At 44.2% G+C, this 25,341-nt stretch overlaps 1 protein-coding gene across 1 annotated transcript in view; it reads right to left on the bottom strand.

Moving 5' to 3' along the window:
• Window positions 1-982: 982 nt before the first annotated feature.
• LOC106586508 (polyprenol dehydrogenase) overlaps window positions 983-25,341 on the bottom strand; it is a 38,235-nt gene continuing 13,876 nt past the window's right edge. Inside the window, exons 2-7 of the mRNA XM_014173893.3 lie at window positions 19,504-19,611; window positions 19,007-19,075; window positions 9,036-9,137; window positions 8,718-8,925; window positions 6,885-7,074; window positions 983-5,291 (exon numbers count right to left, since the gene is read on the bottom strand). Of these exons, the coding sequence (XP_014029368.1) occupies window positions 6,933-7,074; window positions 8,718-8,925; window positions 9,036-9,137; window positions 19,007-19,075; window positions 19,504-19,534 (552 nt within the window). The 5' untranslated portion in view covers window positions 19,535-19,611 and the 3' untranslated portion in view covers window positions 983-5,291; window positions 6,885-6,932. The remainder of the gene's footprint in view (window positions 5,292-6,884; window positions 7,075-8,717; window positions 8,926-9,035; window positions 9,138-19,006; window positions 19,076-19,503; window positions 19,612-25,341) is intronic.

Raw genomic sequence — 25,341 nt, 5'->3', positions numbered from 1 at the left:
TACTTTTTGAAATGTAATTTGTGTTTTGTCAGTCAGTATTGTTAGTATTTCTAGGAGAAGATCTGGCCTATCCAATATGTTGGAGGCTTTACACCACTGGCTCTGCTGGGACATATACAATAGGATGAATCAGCTAATGAAACGATCAGTTACTGAATTAATAATGAGAAATGTGACTCCTGCTGTGTGCTGTTCCTCCACACTGAGTTGTTTCTTATTCTCTTCCATTTTATTCTGTCATTCTTTTAGAACATATTTGTTGTTGTCTAATTGGAGCATTTGGAGGAAGCAGCTTATATGGGAGAGAGATGACTCATAGCAGGAGGGAACGGGATTGTAAGTGTGTGTGCGTGTGAGCTTGAATGTGTGGCTGCTCGCGTCACAGATGTCCTCTACCACTTTCAGCTTCTTCCCTCTGCTGCCAACACACACCAGCAGTCTGTGTCATTGAGATGGAGTGGCTCTAGTGATTTTGAATGTGGCATTGGGTATTGTTGACGGCAGAGGGGAAATGGTTGTTAATCAGAGGGGAAAGGTAATGACTGTGTGTGTGTGTCTGAGGGCAGCGTAATGACTGCTGCCAATACTCTGGTATGAGAACCACTAGGAGACTAACTATGATGAATAGCTATTAACAGCTCTCAATATGCTAATGACAGTAAGAGATCTCACTATAGTTACCCATTTTAAACCCATTAACCCTCTACACTCATGACAATTGGCCTCTATGGAAAGGGTAAATTATAAAACATGCATGACCATGTTAGCAATTGAAAGAGAACACTTTGGAGATTATGGGGAAATTATCAGACCAAAGATGAGGACGCAACAGTTCACCTGACACAAGACTGAATCCAAACATTACATTGTTGATTTGTCAATAACGAAATCTGACAATACTCTGGATACATTCAGTACCAAAATAAAACTATTCATGGAAATGTTGAGGTAGGTGCAACATAAGAAAAAACTATGACAAGGGTTTGAGTGTGAGGTCTAACTGGTGTCTCCTAGTGGACACAGTCATTTCAGTGGCACAATAATGTTTATTGAGGCTTTGCCTGGTAGAAAAGGAGGAGGTGGAGAACGTCACAACAACATAAGCACACTGTTCATATTGACACAATGACCTCCATATTGAAACTAACCATAGTCTCCATATAACAGTCTTCATAGTGAACAGAAGTCTTTCTCCTCCAGAGGTATAAGCGCTAGATGTCATCATATTGCTCAAACAGCTAACAAAGGTTTTTACAGAAACATGACAATAACAAGACAAGACAGTTCACAATTTAACTATAGTTCAACTCTACATGGAAATTCACAATCAAATTCTATATCTGAGGAAGTTCGGGCACAGCACAGCAAAATATACTTTGCACATCGCAAATCAATATTATCTGTATCTTGTCTGTTCTCCTGTAGCAGTCTCTGGATGTCGACAGGCTGGAATTCAAACCCGTCATGGTGATGGTTATATAGTGTCTTTATTTACTAATTACTTCAAACACACACTTTCTATTCTGAAAACTGGATGTGCCAGTAAAGGTCTGTTTTTAAAACCAAAACCCTACCCATAATAACCAGCCCAAACAGCATCCAGTCTGACAGCTACAGTAACACACTCACACACCTCATGTCTGGAAGACATGAACCCTGTGCTCAGTAGCAGAATGAGAGCTTAAACTAAAGGAAGGTTACACACAGAGTCGGTAGTTATCCCCCGTCCTGATTTACTAGTCTCTGTGGGCGTATGTGTTATAGAAATTAAAATCTGAGCACTGGTGGTAGATACAATTACTTGCGAAAGTATTCACCCCCCTTGGCATTTTTCCTATTTTGTTGCCTTACAACCTGGAATTAAAATAGATTTTGGGGTGGGTTGTATCATTTGATTTACACAGCATGCGTACTACTTTGAAGATGCAAAATATTTTTCTTTTGAAACAAACCAGAAATAAGACAAAAAAAACTGCAAACTTGAGAGTGCATAACTATTCACTATTCCCCCCAAACCCCCCCAAAAGTCACATTTTGCAGCAATTACAGCTGCAAGTCTCTTGGGGTATGTCTCTATAAGCTTGGCACATCTAGCCACTGGGATGTTTGCCCATTACAGCTGCAAGTCTCTTGGGGTATGTCTCTATAAGCTTGGCACGTCTAGCCACTGGGATTTTTGCCCATTCTTCAAGTCAAAACTGCTGCAGCTCCTTCAAGTTGGATGGGTTCCGCTGGTATACAGCAATCTTTAAGTCATACCACAGATTCTCAATTGGATTGAGGTCTGGGCTTTGACTAGGCCATTCCAAGACATTTAAATGTTTCCCCTTAAACCACTCGAGTGTTGCTTTAGCAGTATGCTTAGGGTCATTGTCCTGCTGGAAGTTGAACCTCCGTCCCAGTCTCAAATCTCTGGAAGACTGAGACAGGTTTCCCTCAAGGATTTCCCTGTATTTAGCGACATCCATCATTCTTTCAATTCTGACCAGTTTCCCAGTCCCTGCTGATGAAAAACATCCCCACAACATGATGCTGCTACCACCACGCTTCATTGTGGGGATGGTTTTCGCAGGGTGATGAGAGATGTAGGGTTTGCGCCAGACATAGCGTTTTCCTTGATGGCCAAAAAGCTACATTTTAGTCTCATCTGACCAGAGTACCTTCTTCCATATGTTTGGGGAGTCTTCCACATGCCTTTTTTGCTTCTTTTTTTCTTTAAGCCATGGCTTTTTTTTGTCCACTATTCCGTAAAGAACAGCTCTGTGGAGTGTACGGCTTAAAGTGGTTCTATGGACAGATACTCCAATCTCCACTGTGGAGCTTTGCAGTTCCTTCAGGGTTATCTTTGGTCTCTTTGTTGCCTCTCTGATTAATGCCCTCCTTGCATGGTCCATGAGTGTTGGTGAGTGGCCCTCTCTTGGCAGGTTTATTGTGGTGCCATAATCTTTCCATTTATTAATAATGGATTTAATGGTGCTCCGTGGGATGTTCAAAATGTCAGATATTATTTTATAACCCAACCCTGATCTGTACTTCTCCACAACTTTGTCCCTGACCTGTTTGGAGAGCTCCTTGGTCTTCATGGTGCCGCTTGCTTTGTGGTGCCCCTTGCTTAGTGGTGTTGCAGACTCTGGGGCCTTTCAGAACAGGTGTATATATAGTGAGATCATGTGACAGATCATGTGCCACTTAGATTGCACACAGGTGGACTTATTTAACTAATTATGTGACTACTGAAGGTAATTGGTTGCACCAGATCTTATTTAGGGGCTTCATAGCAAAGGGGGTGAATACATATGCTGCACCACTTTTCTGTTTTTATATGATATTTTTTTGAAACAAGTTATTTTTTTCATTTCACTTCACCAATTTGGACTATTTTGTGTATGTCCATTACATGAAATCCAAATAAAAATCTATTTAAATTACAGGTTATAATGCAACAAAATAGGAAAAACGCCAAGGGGGATGAATACTTTTGCAAGGCACTGTAGATCACATTGCGTATGGTTTGGACGTAACATAGTAAACAAAAATCCAGGACACTCAGATGAATATGATATATTACGTATGGTATGTATTCATTTGTGGATGTCAATCATCCCTTTTGTATGATATGTTACGAATTACAATTCGTATGATATGTTGACAATTCAAATTTGTTGTGGCTAATGTTAGCTAGGTGGCTAGGTTGCTAACATTAGCTAGGCTAGGGGTTAAGGTTAGGAGTTAGGTTAAAGGGTTAAGTTTAGGTGAAGGGTTAACTAACATGATAAATAGTTGCAAAGTGTGTGTGTGTGTGTTCACAGGGGCAGACTTGCCAGATGGGCTGGTCCAGCTAACTGGGCCTGTCTAACTTAGGTTTTTACTCAAAATGATAATCATCTGGCTAATAATGAGGGCCTCAAGGAACAAAATGGCCAGTGTGTTAGAAATGACAGGGCCCATTTTTGGTCACAGTCCACCTCTGTGTGTGTGACTGTTTGTCTTTGTCTTAATGTTGCTGAATTTTCACTGGGATATCTCCCTCCCACAATGAATGCACTGGGAGCAAGGCCAAACGAGGTAGCAGCAGAGAGAGAAGATGAAACACCACAGAGGAAGAATCTCCTTTTCCTTTGCTCACTGTCTTTCTCTCCCTCTGCCACAAATATCAGTACTGGTTTCAGTTGTGCTGCCTTTTTATGGATGCATACAAACTAATGACTGGAAGAAACACACAAACAGCGCACACAGAAATACACATACTGTGCACAGAAACACACACAACAACTGGACTTGAGAGAGGTGATATGTGCATATTGATAAACCATCGCTCAGCTCTAACAGTAAAAGAGAAATACCATGAAACAGGTGTGTGTGTGACTCAGAGCCCAGGAGGCGGGACACAATCTAAAGACCTTCTCTCAGATGATTTCTGCCCCCTGGAGAGGAAACCAGCAGCTTTGGTGAGAATTCCACAAAATAGCCTTTGCTTTCACAAGAACTGAAAATATCAGTTTCAGGCTGTGATTTACTGATGTTACCATGCTGGCTTGTTCATTGGTCCTGGACCCTCCACTCAGGCAGGGGTCAGTATATGCTTCACAGATGGATCAGAACACCAGATGCTTCTAATATCATAATACGCACACACACACTGATGATAAGTACACACACACACATACTGATGACACTTGTTTATGACAAAACTAAGTTCTCCCATGGAGGGAAGGTGCTTTCTGTTCTGGAAGATCTGATCTGTGAACCAACAGTCATAAGGTTGCTATGAACACTTATAAGGTCACTATTAACACTCATAGTGGCGCTACAGACACTCATAGCAGCACTATGAATACTCTTAACATAGTGTGTGTGTATGTTCACAGTGCCAGAGGGAGAAGGTTGCTTCATTTCCATTAGCACATTCATTTGAACAGCATGGGAAGGGACTTAACTCTTCACTAACCAATCAAAGTCTAGTCATGGTCATCATCAGTCCAATCACAGTCTGGTGGTGAGGAGATTGTCAAAACAAAGACAACGCCAGTCAGACAGACTAAGTGTTGGGTCTCAGCCATCCAGTCCCATGTTGGGGGTCAGGGGTTGAAGGTCAGGGGTCATGGTTGGTGCTGTTCCTGCAGGCCAACTTGTCTGCAGCTGGAGTCCCAGAGGCCGCGATGGAGCTGAGGGTCGTAGGTGTTTGGTGATGTCATCTCTGTGCGCCCATTGCTCCAGTAGGCTCCTCCCTCCCCCTCCAGAGACGGAGACAGAGCAGTGTAGAGGACCGTGGACGCTCCCTGGGACGGGCTCTGGGGGCACAACACAAACTGTCAGACTGTTATACATAATGCACGCACCCAGGCACGCACACACAGAGGCTGTTATATAAACACTCACAACCAGCAGAGCTTCACTGGCATAAAGATACAGCTAGATCTACAGCCTAACAACAAAAGCCTACAGTATTTCTACAACAACATGACTTTTCAACCTATTTCTACATGAGACTCTGGTAAACAGTGAGTGTGTGTGTGTGTGTGTGTGTGTGTGTGTGTGTGTGTGTGATATTAATGTGATAGCGCTGAGGAGCCTGTTATTAATGGTGCACTTGTAGCTGCATGGCAGAGGCTCCCTAAAAGTAATTTACTTAGGCAACTGCCTGTAGTGATTACACTCTCTAACACCCACACAGCACACACAGGGCTGTCTCCTTCCATCCCATCCTCCAGACACACACAGGGCTGTCTCCTTCCATCCCATCCTCCAGACACACACAGGGCTGTCTCCTTCCATCCCATCCTCCAGACACACACAGGGCTGTCTCCTTCCATCCCATCCTCCAGACACACACAGGGCTGTCTCCTTCCATCCCATCCTCCAGACATTAACAGGGCCTCCAGGCCAATGCTTTAAGATATGCAACACAATCAAAAATAACCCCAATGAAATGAACAACTATTTAGTTAGCAACAAGCAAATGTTTTAACATTTAATTTTGTGCTTGTGTCTGTGTGTGTGAGTGTGTGTATGTGTGCGTGCGTGTGTGTCTGTGTGTGTTGGTAGAGCATGGCGCTTGCAACACCAGGGTTGTGGGTTCGATTCCCATGGAGGACCAGTATGAAAAAGTACCAAAATGTATGCACTCCCAACTGTAAGTAACTCTGGATAAGAGTGTCTGCTAAATGCCTCAACTGTAAAAGACAGAGTCATGGGACATTGGTTCATGCATATCTTATGGCGATTCTGAACATTCTCATCTTTCTTAAGCTTGGCAAGTTTTCCCTCTTCATCTCTCTTTCCCTTCACCTCTCTCTCTTTCTCTCTCTCTCTCTGCCTAAATATAGTTTACAAGTCAGTATGGTACTGAAATGCTACATGACACATTTTAAGATACTTATTCTGTAATTAACTTCTTGAATAAATCGTTCTGATTTATTCTGAAAACTCTGACAGTAGTCAGATACGGGAAATTCAATGGTAGCCATATAACTCTATGCACAATGATGACTTTTAACAATTCTACAGAACAGTTTACAAAAACACATTTACATGAAGAACAGTGCAGATGCAAAGTTTGGTCACAGAATGACGTCACAAAACCACACAAACTGTCATTATGTTACCAAACGTTGCATCTGCACTGTTCAGTAAATGTGCATTTGCACAGTAAATGTGTTTATATAAAATGTTCAGTGGAAATTGTTAAAAGGAGTCATTGTGCATAGAGTTGTAGGTTTATTTAATTTCACAATCATTGGTTTTTGTTTGGCATAAATGTATAAAGTGAAAAACCTGAGTCTCAGCATCATTCTGTTACTGTGGAATTGACAATACTCGATTAGCACTGTTTGTGTGTGTGTGTGTGTGTGTGTGTGTGTGTGTGTGTGTGTGTGTGTGTGTACCCTGGCTGTCTGTGCGAGGTGGGCGGAGGGGAAGAGGTGGCAGTAGAGTTACGTGTCGACCATCCCAGGGTCCGCTGCACATGAGCTCACTGGAAACCCTCCTCTATCCAGCCTCTGTTGCAGGTGGGAGGAAAATAACAGTAGTTCCAGCTTACTCTGGCAGTACGCCGCATGGGCCGAATAACACTGCCTAAAGACAGAAAGAGAGGGGGGAGAAAGATGTTGAAAAAAGGTCTGGAGTGGGAGGAAATTAGGAGAGGAGAGTGTATGTGATGCGTGGGTTGACTCATAACCCGTAGTCCCCACGGGTGGGTGGGTTTAGGGTCATGAAATATTATGTGGATGAAGGGTGGCTGGATTGAATACAGAGAAAACACTACTTTAAAAATTCTATAAATATATAATTATTGTGCAATTTTATCTATAGGTTTTTCTATCATTATTTTAGGCTATCTGGTATTAGTGCATAAGCCTAAGCTTTAGGGCCTAACTGTATGCACGCCAAATAGCCTACACACCAATCGCCAAATGCATTTGGGAACGGGCAGAAAAAGTTAATGTCAATCCACTGAAACAAAAAGGACAATGTCGGAGTTTAATTCAGTAAGAGAAAAGCTGCAAAATGGAGTGGAAAATAAAGAGACGGGAGGGCCGGAAAAGTCATGTTTGGGATACATTTGGTGAAGTGGTAAAATAGGATGATAGCAGGCTATGTTATGTGTGATGATTGTGATGATTTCTTCCCGGTCCCTAAATGTCTTTGCGCCCCGAAAGAAGCAGGGATGACAGAAAACTTTACCGATGTCAACTAGACTGAAGCATTCATTCTATCAATTTATGACATTCTGGTGACCAAGGGTTTATTTAGTCTTCTAGGGCAACATAATGAGTGAAGAGAAGCTGCATGTATCTAATTATAGACGGGGCGGCGGGTAGTTTAGATGTTAGAGCGTTGGACTAGTAACCGAAAAGTTGCCAGATCGAATCCTCGAGCTGATAAGGTAAAAATCTGTCGTTCTGCCCCTGAACGAGGCAGTTAACCCACTGTCCCTAGGCCGTCATTGAAAATAAGAATTTGTTCTTAACTGACTTGCCTTGTTAAATAAAGGTTACTTTTTTTTTTTTTAAATAGACAAGTTGATTAACGAATAGCCTACCAAAACATCAGAAATTATAAGCAGAAACATATCTACAATCAGGCAAAAAGATAGTGTTAATGTTGCGACAGTTCGTTTCTGGTATTAGAACAAAATAGTCAGCACATAGTAACTTCTGATTTAGCTGTACTTTAATTAATGCAAACACGTGTGTGGTATATGTGTGGTTCGTATATATACGGTCTCGCTGTTTTACCTCGCAGGGTAAACAGAGTAGAGAGCGTCACATTCTCGCTTTTATACTCTGACAGAGATAGTTCCCGCTCAATGCTGGCCTGTCCCGAGGGAGGAGGAGCGTGGTTTAAACTTGCTCCTCCTGTCGTCGGCGTGCAGGCTGATCCCAGCGTCGTGACGCACTTCCTGTTGCCAGTTGTAGTTCTTCTTGTCTTCAACAGTTGATTTACCCGTAGTTTATGTACTTAGCATAGCTTCCCCAGTATATTATATAAGTTATGCATACAAATAGCCAGTTCAACCCTAACAATAGTCCAAAAAAATCGTTATACCTTCTCTGCCTGCAGCGCATTTTCTATATTAGCGGGTTAGGGACGGGTGCAGGCCTCAGATGTTTACTTTATCACATAAAGTCGGGCGGTTGCAGATGGGTTATTAGTAATTGCGGGCGGGTGCAGGTGAACAAACAGCTCACCCGTGCCCCACTAGTGTGTGTGTGTACCTGTTTAGCAGGCTGTCTAGTCGTATCTCTCCAGCACCATGAGCTGACGAGGAAAGGGCGACAACACGTGAGCAGGAACCGCGTTTCCCAGAATGCTTTAATGTGTCTAACAGCAGCAAGGCCAACAGGAAGTGACCTAGGTAGTTGACCCTGAAGTGATGCTCAAAGCCCTCCTCTGTACGACCCTCAGGGACCAACATGACTGCCACTGCACGCGTGCACAAACACAAATAGTTAAGACACAGTTCATTTAAGAATTTAAGTCTCATATCAAGCGTATAGGTCGGCAGGTTGATTGGTTGATTGTGTGTCACTCACCATTGTTGACTAAGATGTGCAGCGGTAGGCCCCATCTCTTGATATTCTGGACAAATTGCCTGACTGACTGCAAAGATGCCAGATCCAACTGCTCAAACTCCACTGAAAACACAAAACACACACACACACACCAGTCATTTAAATACAATACACAGTATGATTACCCTGTTGCAGGAGAACTTTCCTGCAATACAGAACATTTTAAATGTATAGTGTAGTTGAGGTTTAAAAAGGCTTCTGAAGTTTGTAATTTCCACTTAGAAATTTCAGACTTGGTTTTCACTTACCAAAAATGTATCAACCCTTACAAAAATCTCTATTAATTATAATCCATTTAATGGATAATTCCCATTACTTGTTGCTGCAGGATTAATCTCCTGCTGTAGCAAACTGGCTCAAATTAAGATCCTACATCTGTAAATACACACATACGGGTAGAAGGTCCTATAGGCAGATCATTTGAGCACAAACAAACAAACACACACAGCATAATCAGCACTCTTGTAAAAAAATGTTTTTCTGCTAACTGTGTCTGTAGTGGAAGATCAAAGCAGCATCAATGTATTAATCTCCTACAGTAGACTCTTCTCTAATAGAGAACACAAACTGCTGCTAGCGTCAAACACATTATACTACATGATAACAATACCTCCTTCTAACATCTCATACGGTAAGTATTCTGCAGCAGCGCTGGCAGGACCTGCTGTAGGACCTCTGCTCTGAATGTGTTCTGTTGTGTGTGACTTTCACAGTCAAAAATAGCCTTTCACAATGGATGATTTTTAGTCCAGGGCTAAACTTATCCTGGGTTAAAAGTAGCCTAGGGCTAGCTTACCCTTGTTTCACACTAGCATTAGTTTACCCAGGGTGAAACCAAAATGTACAGCTTGAAAAGCCCTAGTCCTCTGGCTGTGTGCGTGTGAGGACTATTTGTGTTTGTGTGTTTCATACACAGGCTAAGCCAGGGTTTGATACTGATATGAGAATAATTTAACTAATGCCAAATTCCAGCCCTAACCCTGTGTGCTTATAGCTAGCTTTGCCCCTGTCTGAATGCCTGCCTGCCTTTCTGTCCCTCTCTGTCCCCAACCTGTCATCCTGTCTGTCTGAGTATGTGCAGATTTTGCTATAAACCGGTGGTGTTTTGATTGGCTCTGGCAAAACATAAGAAGCATTTGGTGTACATGTGCTTTGCTATTTTCCTCTCAACAATTGGGCATTTAGGGCACACTCCACTCCTTTCCTCCTATCCTTTCCACCCCTCCTCTTCATCTCCCCCTTCCACTCCACCTTTTCTACCTGTGATAATTACAATGAGGATCTGGGCTCCATGCCAGAGAGACAAGCACATTTTACACCTACAAGCTTTTCATTCTGTTAATGTACCCAGGGCTACTCCACTCTAACCCAATACACTACTGCACCACTGCTACAGTCTATACCAAATGTACTGTTAATACACTACTGTCTATCAAATGTAGCCTAGCTACTGCAGTATTACATTTAACCTCTCTGGGATAGGGGGCGGTATTTTCACGTCCGGATGCGTGTGCCCAAAGTAAATTGCCTGCTACTCAGGCCCAGAAGCTAGGATATGCATATTATTAGTAGATTTGGATAGCAAACACTCTGAAGTTTCAAAAACTGTTTGAATAATGTCTGTGAGTATAACAGAACTGATTTGGCAGATGAAACCCCGAGCACAATCCATCCAGGGATTTGTTTTTGAGGTCAATCTGTTTTCCATTGGTTTTCTATGGCAAGCCCGTTTTAACAGAAATATGCTTGCAGTTCCTATAGCTTCCACTAGATGTCAACAGTCTTTAGACATTGGTTGATGTTTTTCTTTTGAGAAATTAAGAAGTAGCCATTTCCTTTCTGGGTGGATAGCTAAGTGGACTGTTTTGGTTGGGGTGCGTGACCTGAAGCTCGCTCCATTTTCATTTTATCCGCTATTGAACGCAGTTTATCCCCTCTTAAATTTTATCGATTATTTACGTTTTAAAATACCTAAAGTTGGATTAGGAAAGTTGTTTGAAATGTTTGGACAACGTTTACAGGTAACTTATTCGATATTTTGTAGTCATGCTGGGCGAGTTGGAACCGGTGTTTTTCTGAATCAAATGCGCCAAATGAATGGACATTTTGGAGATACAACGACGGAATTAATTGAACAAAAGGACAATTTGTGATGTTTATGGGACATATTGGAGTGCCAACAGAAGAAGCTCTTCAAAGGTAAGGCATGAATTATATCGTTATTTCTGAGGTTTGTGTCGCGCCTGGCGGGTTGAAATATGATTGTCACGTGTTTGTTTGATGGTGCTGTCCTCAGATAATCGCATGGTTTGCTTTTGCCGTAAAGCCTTTTTGAAATCTGACACGGTGGCTAGATTAACAAGAAGTTACGCTTTAATTTGGTGTATTGCACTTGTGAATGTATGAAAGTTAAATATTTCAAATAATTTTTGGGGAATTTCACGCTCTGCAATTTCACCGGATGTTGTCAAGTCGATCCCGCTAACGGCATTTGATCCATAAGAAGTTTTTAATATAGTGTCCAGTCATGACTCAAAAGAAGGTGGGTAAATTCTGAGCACCTGTCAAGATGATAGTAGGCAAATAACTAAACGTTAATACAAAAAAACGCTAATAGGTGGTTAAACACTTTTCACTATTCAGTGCTGTTTACTTACATTTATCCTCTATTACATCACTGGTTAACACACTGTTCCCTTTCAGTCGATGACTCTGTATACAATACTATGGGGAGTCACCGACCAATCTACGGCCCAAGGGATGCCAAGCCCGGCCTCAGAAGCATCCATTTCCTAAATTCTTTGCTTTTCAGCTCGCCTGAAGAAAGAATGTGTCACGCAATTTACAAACTTTTCAAGCACACGAAGACTACGAGATTCGGCACTGACTAAAGTGTCTGTTAGTGGGGAGAGAGTACTCGCCCCCCTAGATGTTGTAAATTTTGGGTCTTGGTATACGTTTTTGTGGTTTCTAAAAGCTAACTACTTTCTGCTCTGTTTGTGTAACTAATACTTTCTTGCTTGGGTAGGATTTGTGTTTGCTAAAAACCCACTACTTTCTTATCTGCTTGTGTAGCCAGTGCTTCCTTGCTTGAGTAAGATGGCCAGTGGTAAGAGTAAGTTCAAAAAAAGACTAACCATCCGAGTTTGAACCTTCTACCATGCCCTTGGGCATATGGTTTCACAATGAAAATGAAAGATACCCATGAGTGCTGTCCTGTTTGCCTGGGGTGGAAACATGCTCAGGAGGCTTTGGCTCGGACCAATTCGTGTGACCATTGTCTCCGGCTGGGCTCAACTTTCATTGGGCGTCGGGCTGAATTAGTAAGAAAGATTAGGGCTGCTGGTGAAGGGTCTTCCGGTGAAGTGACCTTGATAATGGGGTTGTCTGAAGCTGGGAGAGAGTGGCAGTGGTGGTTGGAGTTGATAGGGGTGTCATCCCAGCCGTGTGAGGCTCATTCCGGTTTCTCTGGCAGTGTTCAGAGTCCGGATTCCAGGATGTTAATAGTATCCCTGGTTGGCTCTGGAGGGATTTCAGAGTGTCAATCGGATTACATCAGTCCGGGGCAGCCTACATCCCCAGCTTTGGATTCGGTGGGGCAGAGTGAACCATTAGTGGTTAATGCACCTTTGATGGAGCTATATCGTAGGGCGACAAATCACCTGGGGGTGGATTGGCCGTCTTCTCCCCGGAACAGAGTTTCAAATCAAATTTAATTTGTCACATGCTTACTTACGGGCCCTTCCCAACAATGCAGAGAAAAAGAAAAAAGTGAAATAACAGAATAATAAAACACAATGAGTGTATATATATACAGTGGCAAGAAAAGTATGTGGACCCTTTGGAATCATCTGGACTTCTATATAAATTGGTCATAAAATTTGATTTGATCTTCATCTAAGTCTACAATAGACAAACACCATCTGCTTAAACTAATAACACAAACAATTATACGTTAAACCGTGTAAACATTAACAGTACAGGCTGGAAAAAGTATGTGAACCCTTGGATTTAATAACTGGTTGACCCTCCTTTGGCAGCAATATCCTCAACCAAACGTTTTCTGTAGTTGCGGATCAGACCTGCACAACGGTCAGGAGGAATATTGGACCATTCCTCTTTACAAAACTGTTTCAGTTCAGCAATATTCTTGGGATGTCTGATGTGAACCACTCTTTTGAGGTCATGCCACAGCATCTCAATCGGGTTGAGGTCAGGACTCTGAATGGGCCACTCCAGAAGGCATATTTTCTTCTGTTGAAGCCATTCTGTTGTTGATTTACTTCTGTGTTTTGGATCGTTGTCCTGTTGCATCACCCAACTTCTGTTGACCTTCAATTGGCGGACATATAGCCTTACATTCTCCTGCAAAATGTCTTGATAAACTTGGGAATTCATTTTTCCATCGATGATAGCAAGCTGTCCAGGCTCTGAGGCAGCAAAGCAGCTCCAAACCATGATGCTCCCTTCACCATACTTTACAGTTGGGATGAGGTTATGATGTTGGTGGGCTGTGCCTTTTTTCTCCACACATAGAGTTGTGTGTTCCGTCCAAACAACTCAACTTTAGTTTCATCTGTCCACAGAATATTTTGCCAGTAGCACTGTGGAACATCCAGATGCTCTTTTGCGAACTTCAGACATGCAGCAATGTTTTTTTTTGGACAGCAGTGGCTTCTTCCGTGGTGTCCTCCCATGAACACCATTCTTGTTTAGTGAATAACGTATTGTGGACTCGTCAACAGAGATGTTAGCATGTTCCAGAGATTTCTGTAAGTCTTTAGCTGACACTCTAAGATTCTTCTTAAACTCATTGAGCATTCTCTGCTGTGCTCTTAAAGTCATCTTTGCTGGACGGCAACTCCTAGGGAGAGTAGCAACAGTGCTGAACTTTCTCCATTTACAGACAATTTATCTTACCATGGACTGATGAACATCAAGGCTTTTGGAGATACATTTGTAACCCTTTCCAGCGTTATGCAAGTCAACAATTCTTAATCTTCTGAGATCTCTTTTGTTCGAGGCATAGTTAAAATCAGGCAATGCTTCTTGTGAATAGCAAACTCAAATTTTATGAGTGTTATTTATAGGGCAGGGCAGCTCTAACCAACATCTCCAATCTCGTCTCAATGATTGGTTAGCTGACTCCTGACTCCAATTAGCTTTTGGAGAGGTCATTAGCCTAAGGGTTCACATATTTTTTCCAACCTACACTGTGAATGTTTAAATGATGCATTCAATGGAGACAAGAACATTTAAGCAGACTGTGTTTGTCTGTTGTTGTGACTTAGATGAAGATCAGATAACATTTTATGACCAATTTATGCAGAAATCCAGATAATTCCAAAGGGTTCAAATACTTTTTCTTGAGACTGTATATGGTGTACCAGTGCTGAGTCGATGTGCAGAGGTACACGGTAATTGAGTTAGACACTGTATGTACATATAACTGGGAATAAGGTGACAGATAATAAACAGTAGCAGCAGCATATGTGATGAGTCAAAAAAGTTATTCCAAATGGGGCAATGCAGATAGTCTGGGTAGCTGTTTGGTTAACTATTTAACAAACAATTTAGCAGTCTTATTGCTTGGAGGCAGAAGCAATTCTGGGTCCTGTTTGTTTCAGACTTAGTGCATCGGTACCACCTGCCATGTGGTAGCAGAGAGAACAGTCTAAGACTTTGGTGGCTGGAGTCTTTGACAATTTCTAGGGCCTTCCTCTGACACCGCCTGGTATAAAGGTCATAGACGGCAGGGAGCTTGGCCACAGTGATATACTGGGATGTACGCACTTCCCTCTGTAGAGCCTTGCGATCAGATGCAAAGCAGTTGCCATACCAAGCAGTGATGCAGCCAGTCAAAATGCTCTCAATGGTGCAGATTTATAACTTTTTGAGGATCTGAGGGCCCATGTTAAATATTTTCAGCCTCCTGAGAGGCCATGTTCACGACTGTGCTGGTGTGTGTCACCATGATAGATCCTTAGTGATGTGGACACCGAGGACCTTGAAGCTTTCGACTCACTCCACTACAGCCCGTAGATGTGAATGGGGGCGTGCTCGGCCCTCTGTTTCCTGTAGTCCATGATCAGCTCCTTTGTCTTGCTGAAATAGATGGAGAGGTTGTTGTTCTGGCACCACACTGCCAGGTCTCTGACTTCCTCCCTATAGGCTGTGTCATCATAGTCAGTGATCAGGCCTACCACTGTATTGTCGGCAAACTTAATGATGGTATTGGAGTCGAGTGCTGCCACTCCAGGTCAGAGGCAGGTTGCCCCGGGCCAGGGGGCGGCTTCAAGGACGGTTTTTGACCATTTGGGTGTTTCTGAGCAGCTTTGAGCGTCTTGGAACAGACACCATGCTGGGTCAAAGAAGAAAGGAAAGGGGGATACCTAGTCAGTACCAATGAATGCATTCAACTGAAAGCTTGGTTACTGGCCCAACGCTCCTACCCGAAGAGCGGGATGGAAGCTGATTATTCAGCAGGGCAGGGGAAGGAGGAGACCTCGTGACCCTAGCTGGAGAGGGGGCGTGTTCTCGGGGCCCTCCTTCCCGACCATTTACTGTGGCAACAGTGTTTCCAAGTGGCTCGGTCAATGGGGGAAAGTTACTGGTTGCCGAAGTCCCCAAACCCATTGTGAGCCGGGTATCAGAACGGCAGTACCACGAAAGCACATTGTTTCTACCCAAGGTTCTTTGGTGTTGGCGTACATCAACAGGCAGGGGGGAACGCGGTCTCCCTCTCTCCTAAACCTTGCCTGTTATCTGCTTGTATGGAGCAGAGCACATTTCCTGTCACTCATGGCAACGTATCTTCCCGGATCTCTCAACGTGGGTGCACCCCCTGGGACCGGTTTGGCAGGGCTGATGTAGATATTTTTGCATCGTGAGAAAATGCACATTTTCGGCTATTCTTCTCAATGTTGTTGATTCTGGTGGCTCCCGATTCGCCCAGATAACCCTTATTTCCGGAGATCATCTGCCAGTTGGGCGGGGCCACGTGGAGGGTTCTGTGTCATCGGGATCTATTGTCCCAGGCGCACAGGAAAATCTGTCACCCACGACCGCAAATATGGATCTGTGGGTTTGGCCTCTGAAAGGTTGAATTTGACGGCTAGGGGTTTACCCTCAAATGTGATTATGACTATACAATATGACTATACAATGCGTGCACCCTCTACTAGAGGGCTGTACATATATATACTGTGTGTCTTACAGGTCCCTGGCTTTCGAGATGTTCCCTGTCTCACCTCCACCGTTAGCTTCCAGTAAACAACGAAGGTTGCATGGCCTGAGTCCGCTGCTCACTTTTTGTCCAGTGCGCGCTTTAGGACCAAGGATATCCGCGTTTGTGACCAGCTTTTTGTTTGTTTCGCTAATCTAGCTCGGGGTAGGTCTTTCTCATTGGAGTGTGGAGACTATCTCCCTGGCATATGTCAGCAAAGGACAAGGGTTGCCTAGTGGTGTGCGTGCTCACTCCACTAGGGGTGTGGAGGCTTCTTGGGCATTGTTCAGGGGCATAAAGATTGGAGATGTCTATGCTGCAGCGAGTTGGGGTTCCCGAAAAATGCCTTTGTGAGGTTTTATTCCTTAGACATAATTGCTTATAGTGTTCTGGGATTCTCTGCCTCTAACCCTATTACAGGGGCCGAGTCACTGGCTTACTGGTGCTCTTCCATGCCGTCCCTAGGAGGGGTGCATCACTTGAATGGGTTGAGTCACTGACGTGGTCTTCCTGTCTGGGTTGGCACCCCCCCTTGGGTTGTGCCGTGGCGGAGATCTTTGTGGGCTATACTCGGCCTTGTCTCAGGATGGTAAGTTGGTGGTTGATGATATCCCTCTAGTGGTGTGGGGGCTGTGCTTTGGCAAAGTGGGGGGGGTTATATCCTGCCTGTTTGGCCCTGTCTGGGGGTATCATTGGATGGGGCCACAGTGTCTCCTGACCCCTCCTGTCTCAGCCTCCAGTATTTATGCTGCAGTAGTTTATGTGTCGGGGGGCTAGAGTCAGTCTGTTATATCTGGAGTATTTCTCCAGTGTCCTGTGTGAATTTAAGTATGCTCTCTCTAATTCTCTTTCTTTCTTTCTCTCTCTCGGGGGACCTGAGCCCTAGGACCATGCCTCAGGACTAGCTGGCATGAAGACTCCTTGCTGTCCCCAGTCCACCTGGCTGTGCTGCTGCTCCAGTTTCAACTGTTCTGCCTGCGGCTATGGAACCCTGACCTGTTCACCGGACGTGCTACCTGTCCCAGACCTGCTGTTTTCAACTCTCTAGAGACAGCAGGAGCGGTAGAGATACACTCAATGATCGGCTATGAAAAGCCAACTGACATTTACTCCTGAGGTGCTGACCTGTTGCACCCTCAACAACCACTATGATTATTATTATTTGACCATGCTGGTCATTTATGAACATTTGAACATCTTGGCCATGTTCTGTTATAATCTCCACCCGGCACAGCCAGAAGAGGACTGGCCACCCCTCATAGCCTGGTTCCTCTCTAGGTTTCTTCCTAGGTTTTGGCCTTTCTAGGGAGTTTTTCCTAGCCACCGTGCTTCTACACTTGCATTGCTTGCTGTTTGGGGTTTTAGGCTGGGTTTCTATACAGCACTTTGAGATATCAGCTGATGTAAGAAGTGCTATATAAATAAATTTGATTTTATTCTTAGTGTGCAGGTTGCGCATTTATCAGGGTTACGACAGTTACCTGTGGGTTTGAGCCTTGGGCTCCTGTGGTTCATCGACTCTGGTCGATGCTATGCAGTGAGCGTGTGCACTTTACCAAGTCACGACAGGTGTTCTGTTGTTTTGGGTTCCTTGTATGAATTCTGACATTTCAGGCTCGCAAGGTATGTATTTTTCATGGAACCGTTGGGTCTATGGACTTGGGCTGCAGTGGCAGCGTGTCAGTGTGCATAGCCAAGTTGCAGTAGGTTCTGGTTCCCTGTATGGGGCTCTGACAGTTCAGGCTTCTAGGGGTAAGTATTAGGGGAAAAGGTGACTTCTGTAACCCCTTTTTGGAGCCGGTGAAACCTGTGTGTGCTTGGGCTGCTGTGGGCCTCCTAGTCTGGCACCCTCTGAGGCGGCTTGGGGTGTGATTTATGTCCCCATAGTATATTATACTGAGTGACCGACTGAAAGGGAATGTACAGTTATGAATTTAACTACTGTTCCCTGAAGGAGGTAATGAGGTATAACTCATTTTGGCCCATCACCATCAGGGGATTTGGGCTCGCTGAAGAGTGGTACTGAATTGAGGAAATAGATGTGAGCCCCGGTATTATACCCAGGAAGGCGGGCTATTGAGGGCAGGCTTGACATCCATTGGCCCGTCGGGCGTGTACTCTTTCTTCTCCTCTCCTCTCTCCTGCGCTGTCTCCTATCCTCCGTACACACAGACAAACACGCACACGAAGAGCCAGAGGACGTTTGGTGAGAAGCACCTGCCTCACATACTAATGACGCTTCCGTTACATTGTCATTCGGACACACGCTCACACACACCCCTCCCTACCCCCACCTCATCGCCCCATCGGCACATTGTCATTCAGAGGACAGAGCTACATGACCCTCACCTCCCCCCACTTCCTTCATCTCCCAACTCACCCCCGTCATTCAGAGCACCGTCACGCTTCTCTCCCCCGCCCCCACTCCCTAACACCCCTCAATGCCATACCTCTTAATCTTCACAAAGAGAAATAGATCATGCAACAGTTCCAGAGAGGAAATCTATTTCAATGACGCCGTCTCTACTTCTAACTGACGTGATGCACTTGAGCAGAGGCACAGCTCCAGTTCTTAACAGTCATTCTGCTTTTTAACTAGGAGCTGATTTCTACCTGCAAAAAGGTGTGTTCACTCACACTCCAGTCAGTAATATCAAGAGCCATGGACGCACGAAGCAAACAGGACTGTGTGGACTGTGTATGTTACCTTTGGCCTCTCTGTTCTCCTCACAAATCCTCTTCACAGCAGACACACCCTCCAGCTCATTCTGTCCAGCTGGAGAGCGAGAGAGAAGGGAGAAGAAAGGAGGGGAGGAGAAGAGAGGAGACTGATCTAATTAATTTCCTAAGTAAACACACCCAGTAAACACTCAGAGCGAAAGAGAGAGCGAGAGACGCATACCCACACGCACATCCAGACACACACACAAACACAGTCCCTTGCCACAGCAGGCCTATATGCACACATTGCTAAATTCCACAACACACAACTACCCACATACACTCCAGGACAAGCTGCCTATCTGAACAGATCATTAGGAAATAATTTGCCTACTAAATATTTCTGTCCGTGGGAATTAAACATATAATTAAGACATTATATTAACTAAGTATATTAATCAGTTCATGGTACTGTTGGACGGTATAACACATTCACATTGGTAGGCCTATGGTGTACAGTATGGTGTCTTTCTGTAGGCCTACCTTTGATAACGTGTGCCCCCAGGCTGGCCATGTGTCTTGAGGTCTCATAGCCAATTCCCCTGGTGCCTCCCGTCACTATAGCAACTTTGCCATGTTGTAAGGTCAGCTCTGGAGAAAGGAAATGAATACAATGACAAATGGAATGGGGTAATAAACATGGTGCAGATATTACCCTGTCCTCTAGTGTTATTCTTTAGGCCAGGAAAACTCTCCTTCCGTACATGGCCATGCAGGTTATGAAGTTTGTATGGCATGTTTAGAGGTTTATGAAGTTTGTATGGCATGTTTACAGGTTTATGAAGTTTGTATGGCATGTTTATGGCATGTTTACAGGTTTATGAAGTTTGTATGGCATGTTTACAGGTTTATGAAGTTTGTATGGCATGTTTATGGCATGTTTACAGGTTTATGAAGTTTGTATGGCATGTTTAGAGGTTTATGAAGTTTGTATGGCATGTTTACATGTTTATGAAGTTTGTATGGCATGTTTACAGGTTTATGACATGTAGCTGGATGTATTTTATTATTTTCCAGCTGGACAGTCTGTTTCTGCTGTAGAAATTATCATGCCAACATCAAAGGAGAAATATGTGGTGGTGAGCAGGTCATTGGTAAATGTCATGTTGAGGTGTGTGTGTTTTAAGATTATATCATTAGAATGAGTGAACAATAATTCTTTCTAATTCTATGGTTGGGCAGTAGTTTACAACATGTTTGACATCGTTTAGTATGTGTGTAACAGGCCTAACCATTTCCTTTACAATATTCTTCCCTCCTGGTCCAGTAGACACCGATGTTGTGCAGGCTTTAGTTCCAGACCAGCTCTAACAGCCTGCTTCGGCTGATGAGCGGCTGCGCAAGTAGCGCGCAGATAGAACTCTCGTGACTGCGCTCTTTTTATGGAGGCGCTGATGAGCAAAGGAGGGCAGCTGAGGCTGTCTGCTATACTTTTGTTCTGTGTTCACTTCAAACGGTTAGAAATGACCGGCAAAGCAATACTTAACAAAGTCAGTCTATGTTCTAGCTGGGGTGAACAGCAGCTCTTTCATCACAGACTGCAGCTGCTCTTACTCGTAGCGAAACTGGCTAATTAGCCTTGTTATACACTAACCTGGCAACGTGAAGGGACGGCAGATCAATTGATTAATTAGAACTCTCAACCCAAGCAGGTACAGCCTAATAGCAGGTAAATAACAATCCAGAAACCCCATAGCCTGGAGGTTGTGTTTGCGAGCACTTCTCTGGTCTCTTTATAATGACCGGCATACACACGAATCCCTCACTCCACCATGTGTCCAGCAGGACGCCCGTCCCAAGACTAAGTATCATACGCCTTCTTGTCTCTTCTCTTCCTCGTCTCCTTCCCTCATCATGCGGACTAGACAGCATAACAGAAGTTTAGGCCTACAGTGAGAACCTGGGGTCTGTTCAGTTGGGTGAAACGTTGCAGAGCTTTTAGTTTAAATTGTGTAGAACATATATGACTGTCCGTAGAATAGACTAGAGAAGCATGTCAGCTCTATTAGTGTGAGTGAGTTTCTAGGTTGAGGGTCAGTGACGTGGGCCATCCTTTGTATTGTTTGTGGGAATCGCATCTCACGCATGACTAGGATTATTTAAGATGATGGGACAGTACTGTGACAGCTTTGTGCACACACACACAGACAAACACATGCATATGTACACAACCACATTCTCACACCTTCACACAAATGAACACTAACACACACATCCTTCCTGATTGTGATTGTTATTCAGCAGTGTGGCCAATAAGATCATAGACTTTGATCACAGCTTTGTTTTGTTGTTGTGTGTGGTGTGTGTGTGTGTGGTGTGTGTGTGTGTGTGCTTCATGTTGCATAACTAGGAGATAAGTACAGTGGACATAGAATATGACAGGACTTGAGGGTGTGTGTGCTAACCAGCACAGATAATACATTCAGCCTAACCCAGAGCTAAGACAATCCCATGGTTAAGGATAGTCACAATAAGTAGGGGTGCTGCAGCACCCCCTGATAAATTGACCCTCCACCAGATTTCACAGTGGGTGCGAAACACTGTGGCTTGTAGGCCTCTCCAGGTCTCACACCCACAGTGAAATTTGGAGGAGGATCAGTGATGATCTGGGGGTGCTTCAGCAAGGCTGGAATCGGGCAGATTGGTCTTTGTAAAGGACGCATGAATCAAGCCAGGTACAAGGTTGTCCTGGAAGAAAACGTGCTTCTTTCTGCTTTGACAATGTTCCCCAACTCCGAGGATTGGTTTTTCTAGCAGGACAATGCTCCATGCCACACAGCCAGGTCAATCAAGGTGTGGATGGAGGACCAACAGATCAAGACTCTGTCATGTCCAGCCCAATCTCCAGACCTGAACCCCATTGAAAACCTCTGGAATGTGATCAAGAGGAAAATGGATGGTCACAAGCCATTAAACAAAGCCGAGCTGCTTGAATTTTTGTGCTAGGAGTGGCATGAAGTCACCCAACATCAATGTGAAAACTGGTGGAGAGCATGCCAAGACGCATGAAAGCTGTGATTGAAAATCAAGGTTATTCCACCAAATATTGATTTCTGAATTCTTCCTAAGTTAAAACATTAGTATTGTGTTGTTTAAAAATGAATATGAACTTATTTTGACCAGTTATTTTGATCAGTTATCATTTTCTGCAAATAAATGTTCTAAGTGACAATATTTTAATTTGGAATTTGGGAGAAATGTTGTCAGTAGTTTATAGAATAAAATAAATATGCTAATTTTACACATACCTATAAATAGTAAAACCAGAGAAACTGATAATTTTGCAGTGGTCTCTTAATTTTTTCCAGAGCTGAATGTATATATACACTGCTCAAAAAAATAAAGGGAACACTTAAACAACACAATGTAACCCCAAATCAATCACACTTCTGTGAAATCAAACTGTCCACTTAGGAAGCAACACTGATTGACAATACATTTCACATGCTGTTGTGCAAATGGAATAGACAACAGGTGGAAATTATAGGCAATTAGCAAGACACCCCCAATAAAGGAGTGGTTCTGCAGGTGGGGACCACAGACCACTTCTCAGTTTCTATGCTTCCTGGCTGATGTTTTGGTCACTTTTGAATGCTGGCGGTGCTTTCACTCTAGTGGTAGCATGAGATGGAGTCTACAACCCACACAAGTGGCTCAGGTAGTGCAGCTCATCCAGGATGGCACATCAATGCAAGCTGTGGCAAGAAGGTTTGCTGTGTCTGTCAGCGTAGTGTCCAGAGCATGGAGGCGCTACCAGGAGACAGGTCAGTACATCAGGAGATGTGGAGGAGGCCGTAGGAGGGCAACAACCCAGCAGCAGGACCGCTACCTCCGCCTTTGTACAAGGAGGAGCAGGAGAAGCAGAGCCCTGCAAAATGACCTCCAGCAGGCCACAAATGTGCATGTGTCTGCTCAAACGGTCAGAAACAGACTCCATGAGGGTGGTATGAGGGCCCGACGTCCACAGGGGGGGGGTTGTGCTTACAGCCCAACACCGTGCAGGAAGTTTGGCATTTGCCAGAGAACACCAAGATTGGCAAATTCGCCACTGGCGCCCTGTGCTCTTCACAGATGAAAGCAGGTTCACACTGAGCACGTGACAGACGTGACAGAGTCTGGAGACGCCGTGGAGAACGTTCTGCTGCCTGCAACATCCTCCAGCATGACCGGTTTGGCGGTGGGTCAGTCATGGTGTGGGGTGGCATTTCTTTGGGTGGCCGCACAGCCCTCCATGTGCTCGCCAGAGGTAGCCTGACTGCCATTAGGTACCGACATGAGATCCTCAGACCCCTTGTGAGACCATATGCTGGTGCGGTTGGCCCTGGGTTCCTCCTAATGCAAGACAATGCTAGACCTCATGTGGCTGGAGTGTGTCAGCAGTTCCTGCAAGAGGAAGGCATTGATGCTATGGACTGGCCCGCCCGTTCCCCAGACCTGAATCCAATTGAGCACATCTGGGACATCATGTCTCGCTCCATCCACCAACGCCACGTTGCACCACAGACTGTCCAGGAGTTGGTGGATGCTTTAGTCCAGGTCTGGGAGGAGATCCCTCAGGAGACCATCCGCCACCTCATCAGGAGCATGCCCAGGCGTTGTAGGGAGATCATACAGGCACGCCGAGGCCACACACACTACTGAGCCTCATTTTGACTTGTTTTAAGGACATTACATCAAAGTTGGATCAGCCTGTAGTGTGGTTTTCCACTTTAATTTTGAGTGTGACTCCAAAACCAGACCTCCATGGGTTGATAAATTGGATTTCCATTGATTATTTTTGTGTGATTTTGTTGTCAGCACATTCAACTATGTAAAGAAAAAAGTATTTAATAAGATTATTTCTTTCATTCAGATCTGGGATGTGTTGTTTAAGTGTTCCCTTTATTTTTTTGAGCAGTATATATACACTGAGTATACAAAACATTAATAACACCTGCTCTTTCCATGACGTAGACTGACCAGGTGAATCCAAGGTGAAAGCTATGAACCCTTATTGATGTCACTAGTTAAATCCACTTAATCAGTGTAGATGACAGGGGTGCAACTCAATATTAGGCAGGTGTTCCTAATGTTTGGCATACTCTGTGTATATTTATGCCACCGCCTTTGGTGCATGTAACTCTATGTGAAAATGAGCGAGTGTGGAATTGAATCCCCATCCCACCACCATTTCCACACACAACCTTCTCTCTGTATTACAGACAAAAAAACTAGTGCTTCAGGGCACAAGTGTTAGATGCCTGGGTGAATGTTTATCCCTGGGTAAACCTTTATCCCTGGGTGAACATTTATCCCTAGGTTAACGTTTATCCCTGGGTCGACAAATGCCTGTGTGCAAGGAGGGTAAGCTATCTCTAGGACAGTTTTAGCCTGGGTTAAAGAGAGGGCTAAGGAGGTGCAGTCTGAAAAGCCCTAGAGGCAGAGAGAGAAGAAAGAGAGAGACGGAGAGACGGAGAGAGCGAGAGAGAAGGAGCACCGCAGCAGTCGCTCTGTGCAGCGAGTCTCCGTCAGTAGCCAACTCTAATGAAAAGATGTGTGTGTGTGCGCGTGTGTGCGCGTGTAATACCTCTGGTCACGTGTCTTTCTCATTACAGTTCTCAATGATCTGGTGTGTTTCCATTAGTAATGCCAAACAGGAGGAGGAGCACCTCACACACCATTGTCATTGTACATACAACGTGATGTGTGTGTGTGTGTGCAGGGCCGGCTCCAGGCATAAGTGACTAAAGCGGTCGCTTAGGGTCCAAGGTCGCTAGGCACCCCCCGACCCAAAATGTTTAATAGTTAAATATTTGTTATATTTTTTTTGGAACTCTGTCGGCATCCCAACTTACTGTTGAGAGTTAGAATAGTAGAATACACAATGTGCAAGTTCAATATTTGGTTGTGCATCAGCAATTTTTCTCTTGTTTGCCATGTCAGCTAACAATTTTTAGATTGGTAAGTTAGTCTACCGATCAGTCACGCAGGACACGTGCCCTAACCTCCAAGGGTCCCCCATTCATTTTGTTAGTCACTCTCACTCAGATATCATTAACATGGCATAAGTCATGGCAAAATATGTAGAATTGCAGGAAATTAGCTTTAAAACTACCAAAATAATGATCTGCCCCATGGCAAAATGAGTAGAATTGCATGACATTTGTTATAAAATTGCTAAAATGTTGCTCTGCCTCATGGCAAAATGTGTAGAACTGCAGAAAACTTTTTTTCCAATAAAACATTTAAAAGAAATTGTGCTCAGTGAGACGCCTGGGTTAAGGTTTATCCCTGGGTGAACAAATGCCTGTGTGCAAGGAGGGTAAGCTAGCCCTAGGAGAG

The sequence above is a fragment of the Salmo salar genome, chromosome 25, assembly GCF_965601325.2.
Source record: "Salmo salar chromosome 25, fSalSal1, whole genome shotgun sequence".
NCBI lineage: Eukaryota > Metazoa > Chordata > Actinopteri > Salmoniformes > Salmonidae > Salmo > Salmo salar.
This window is presented reverse-complemented; position numbering and strand designations above follow the sequence as displayed.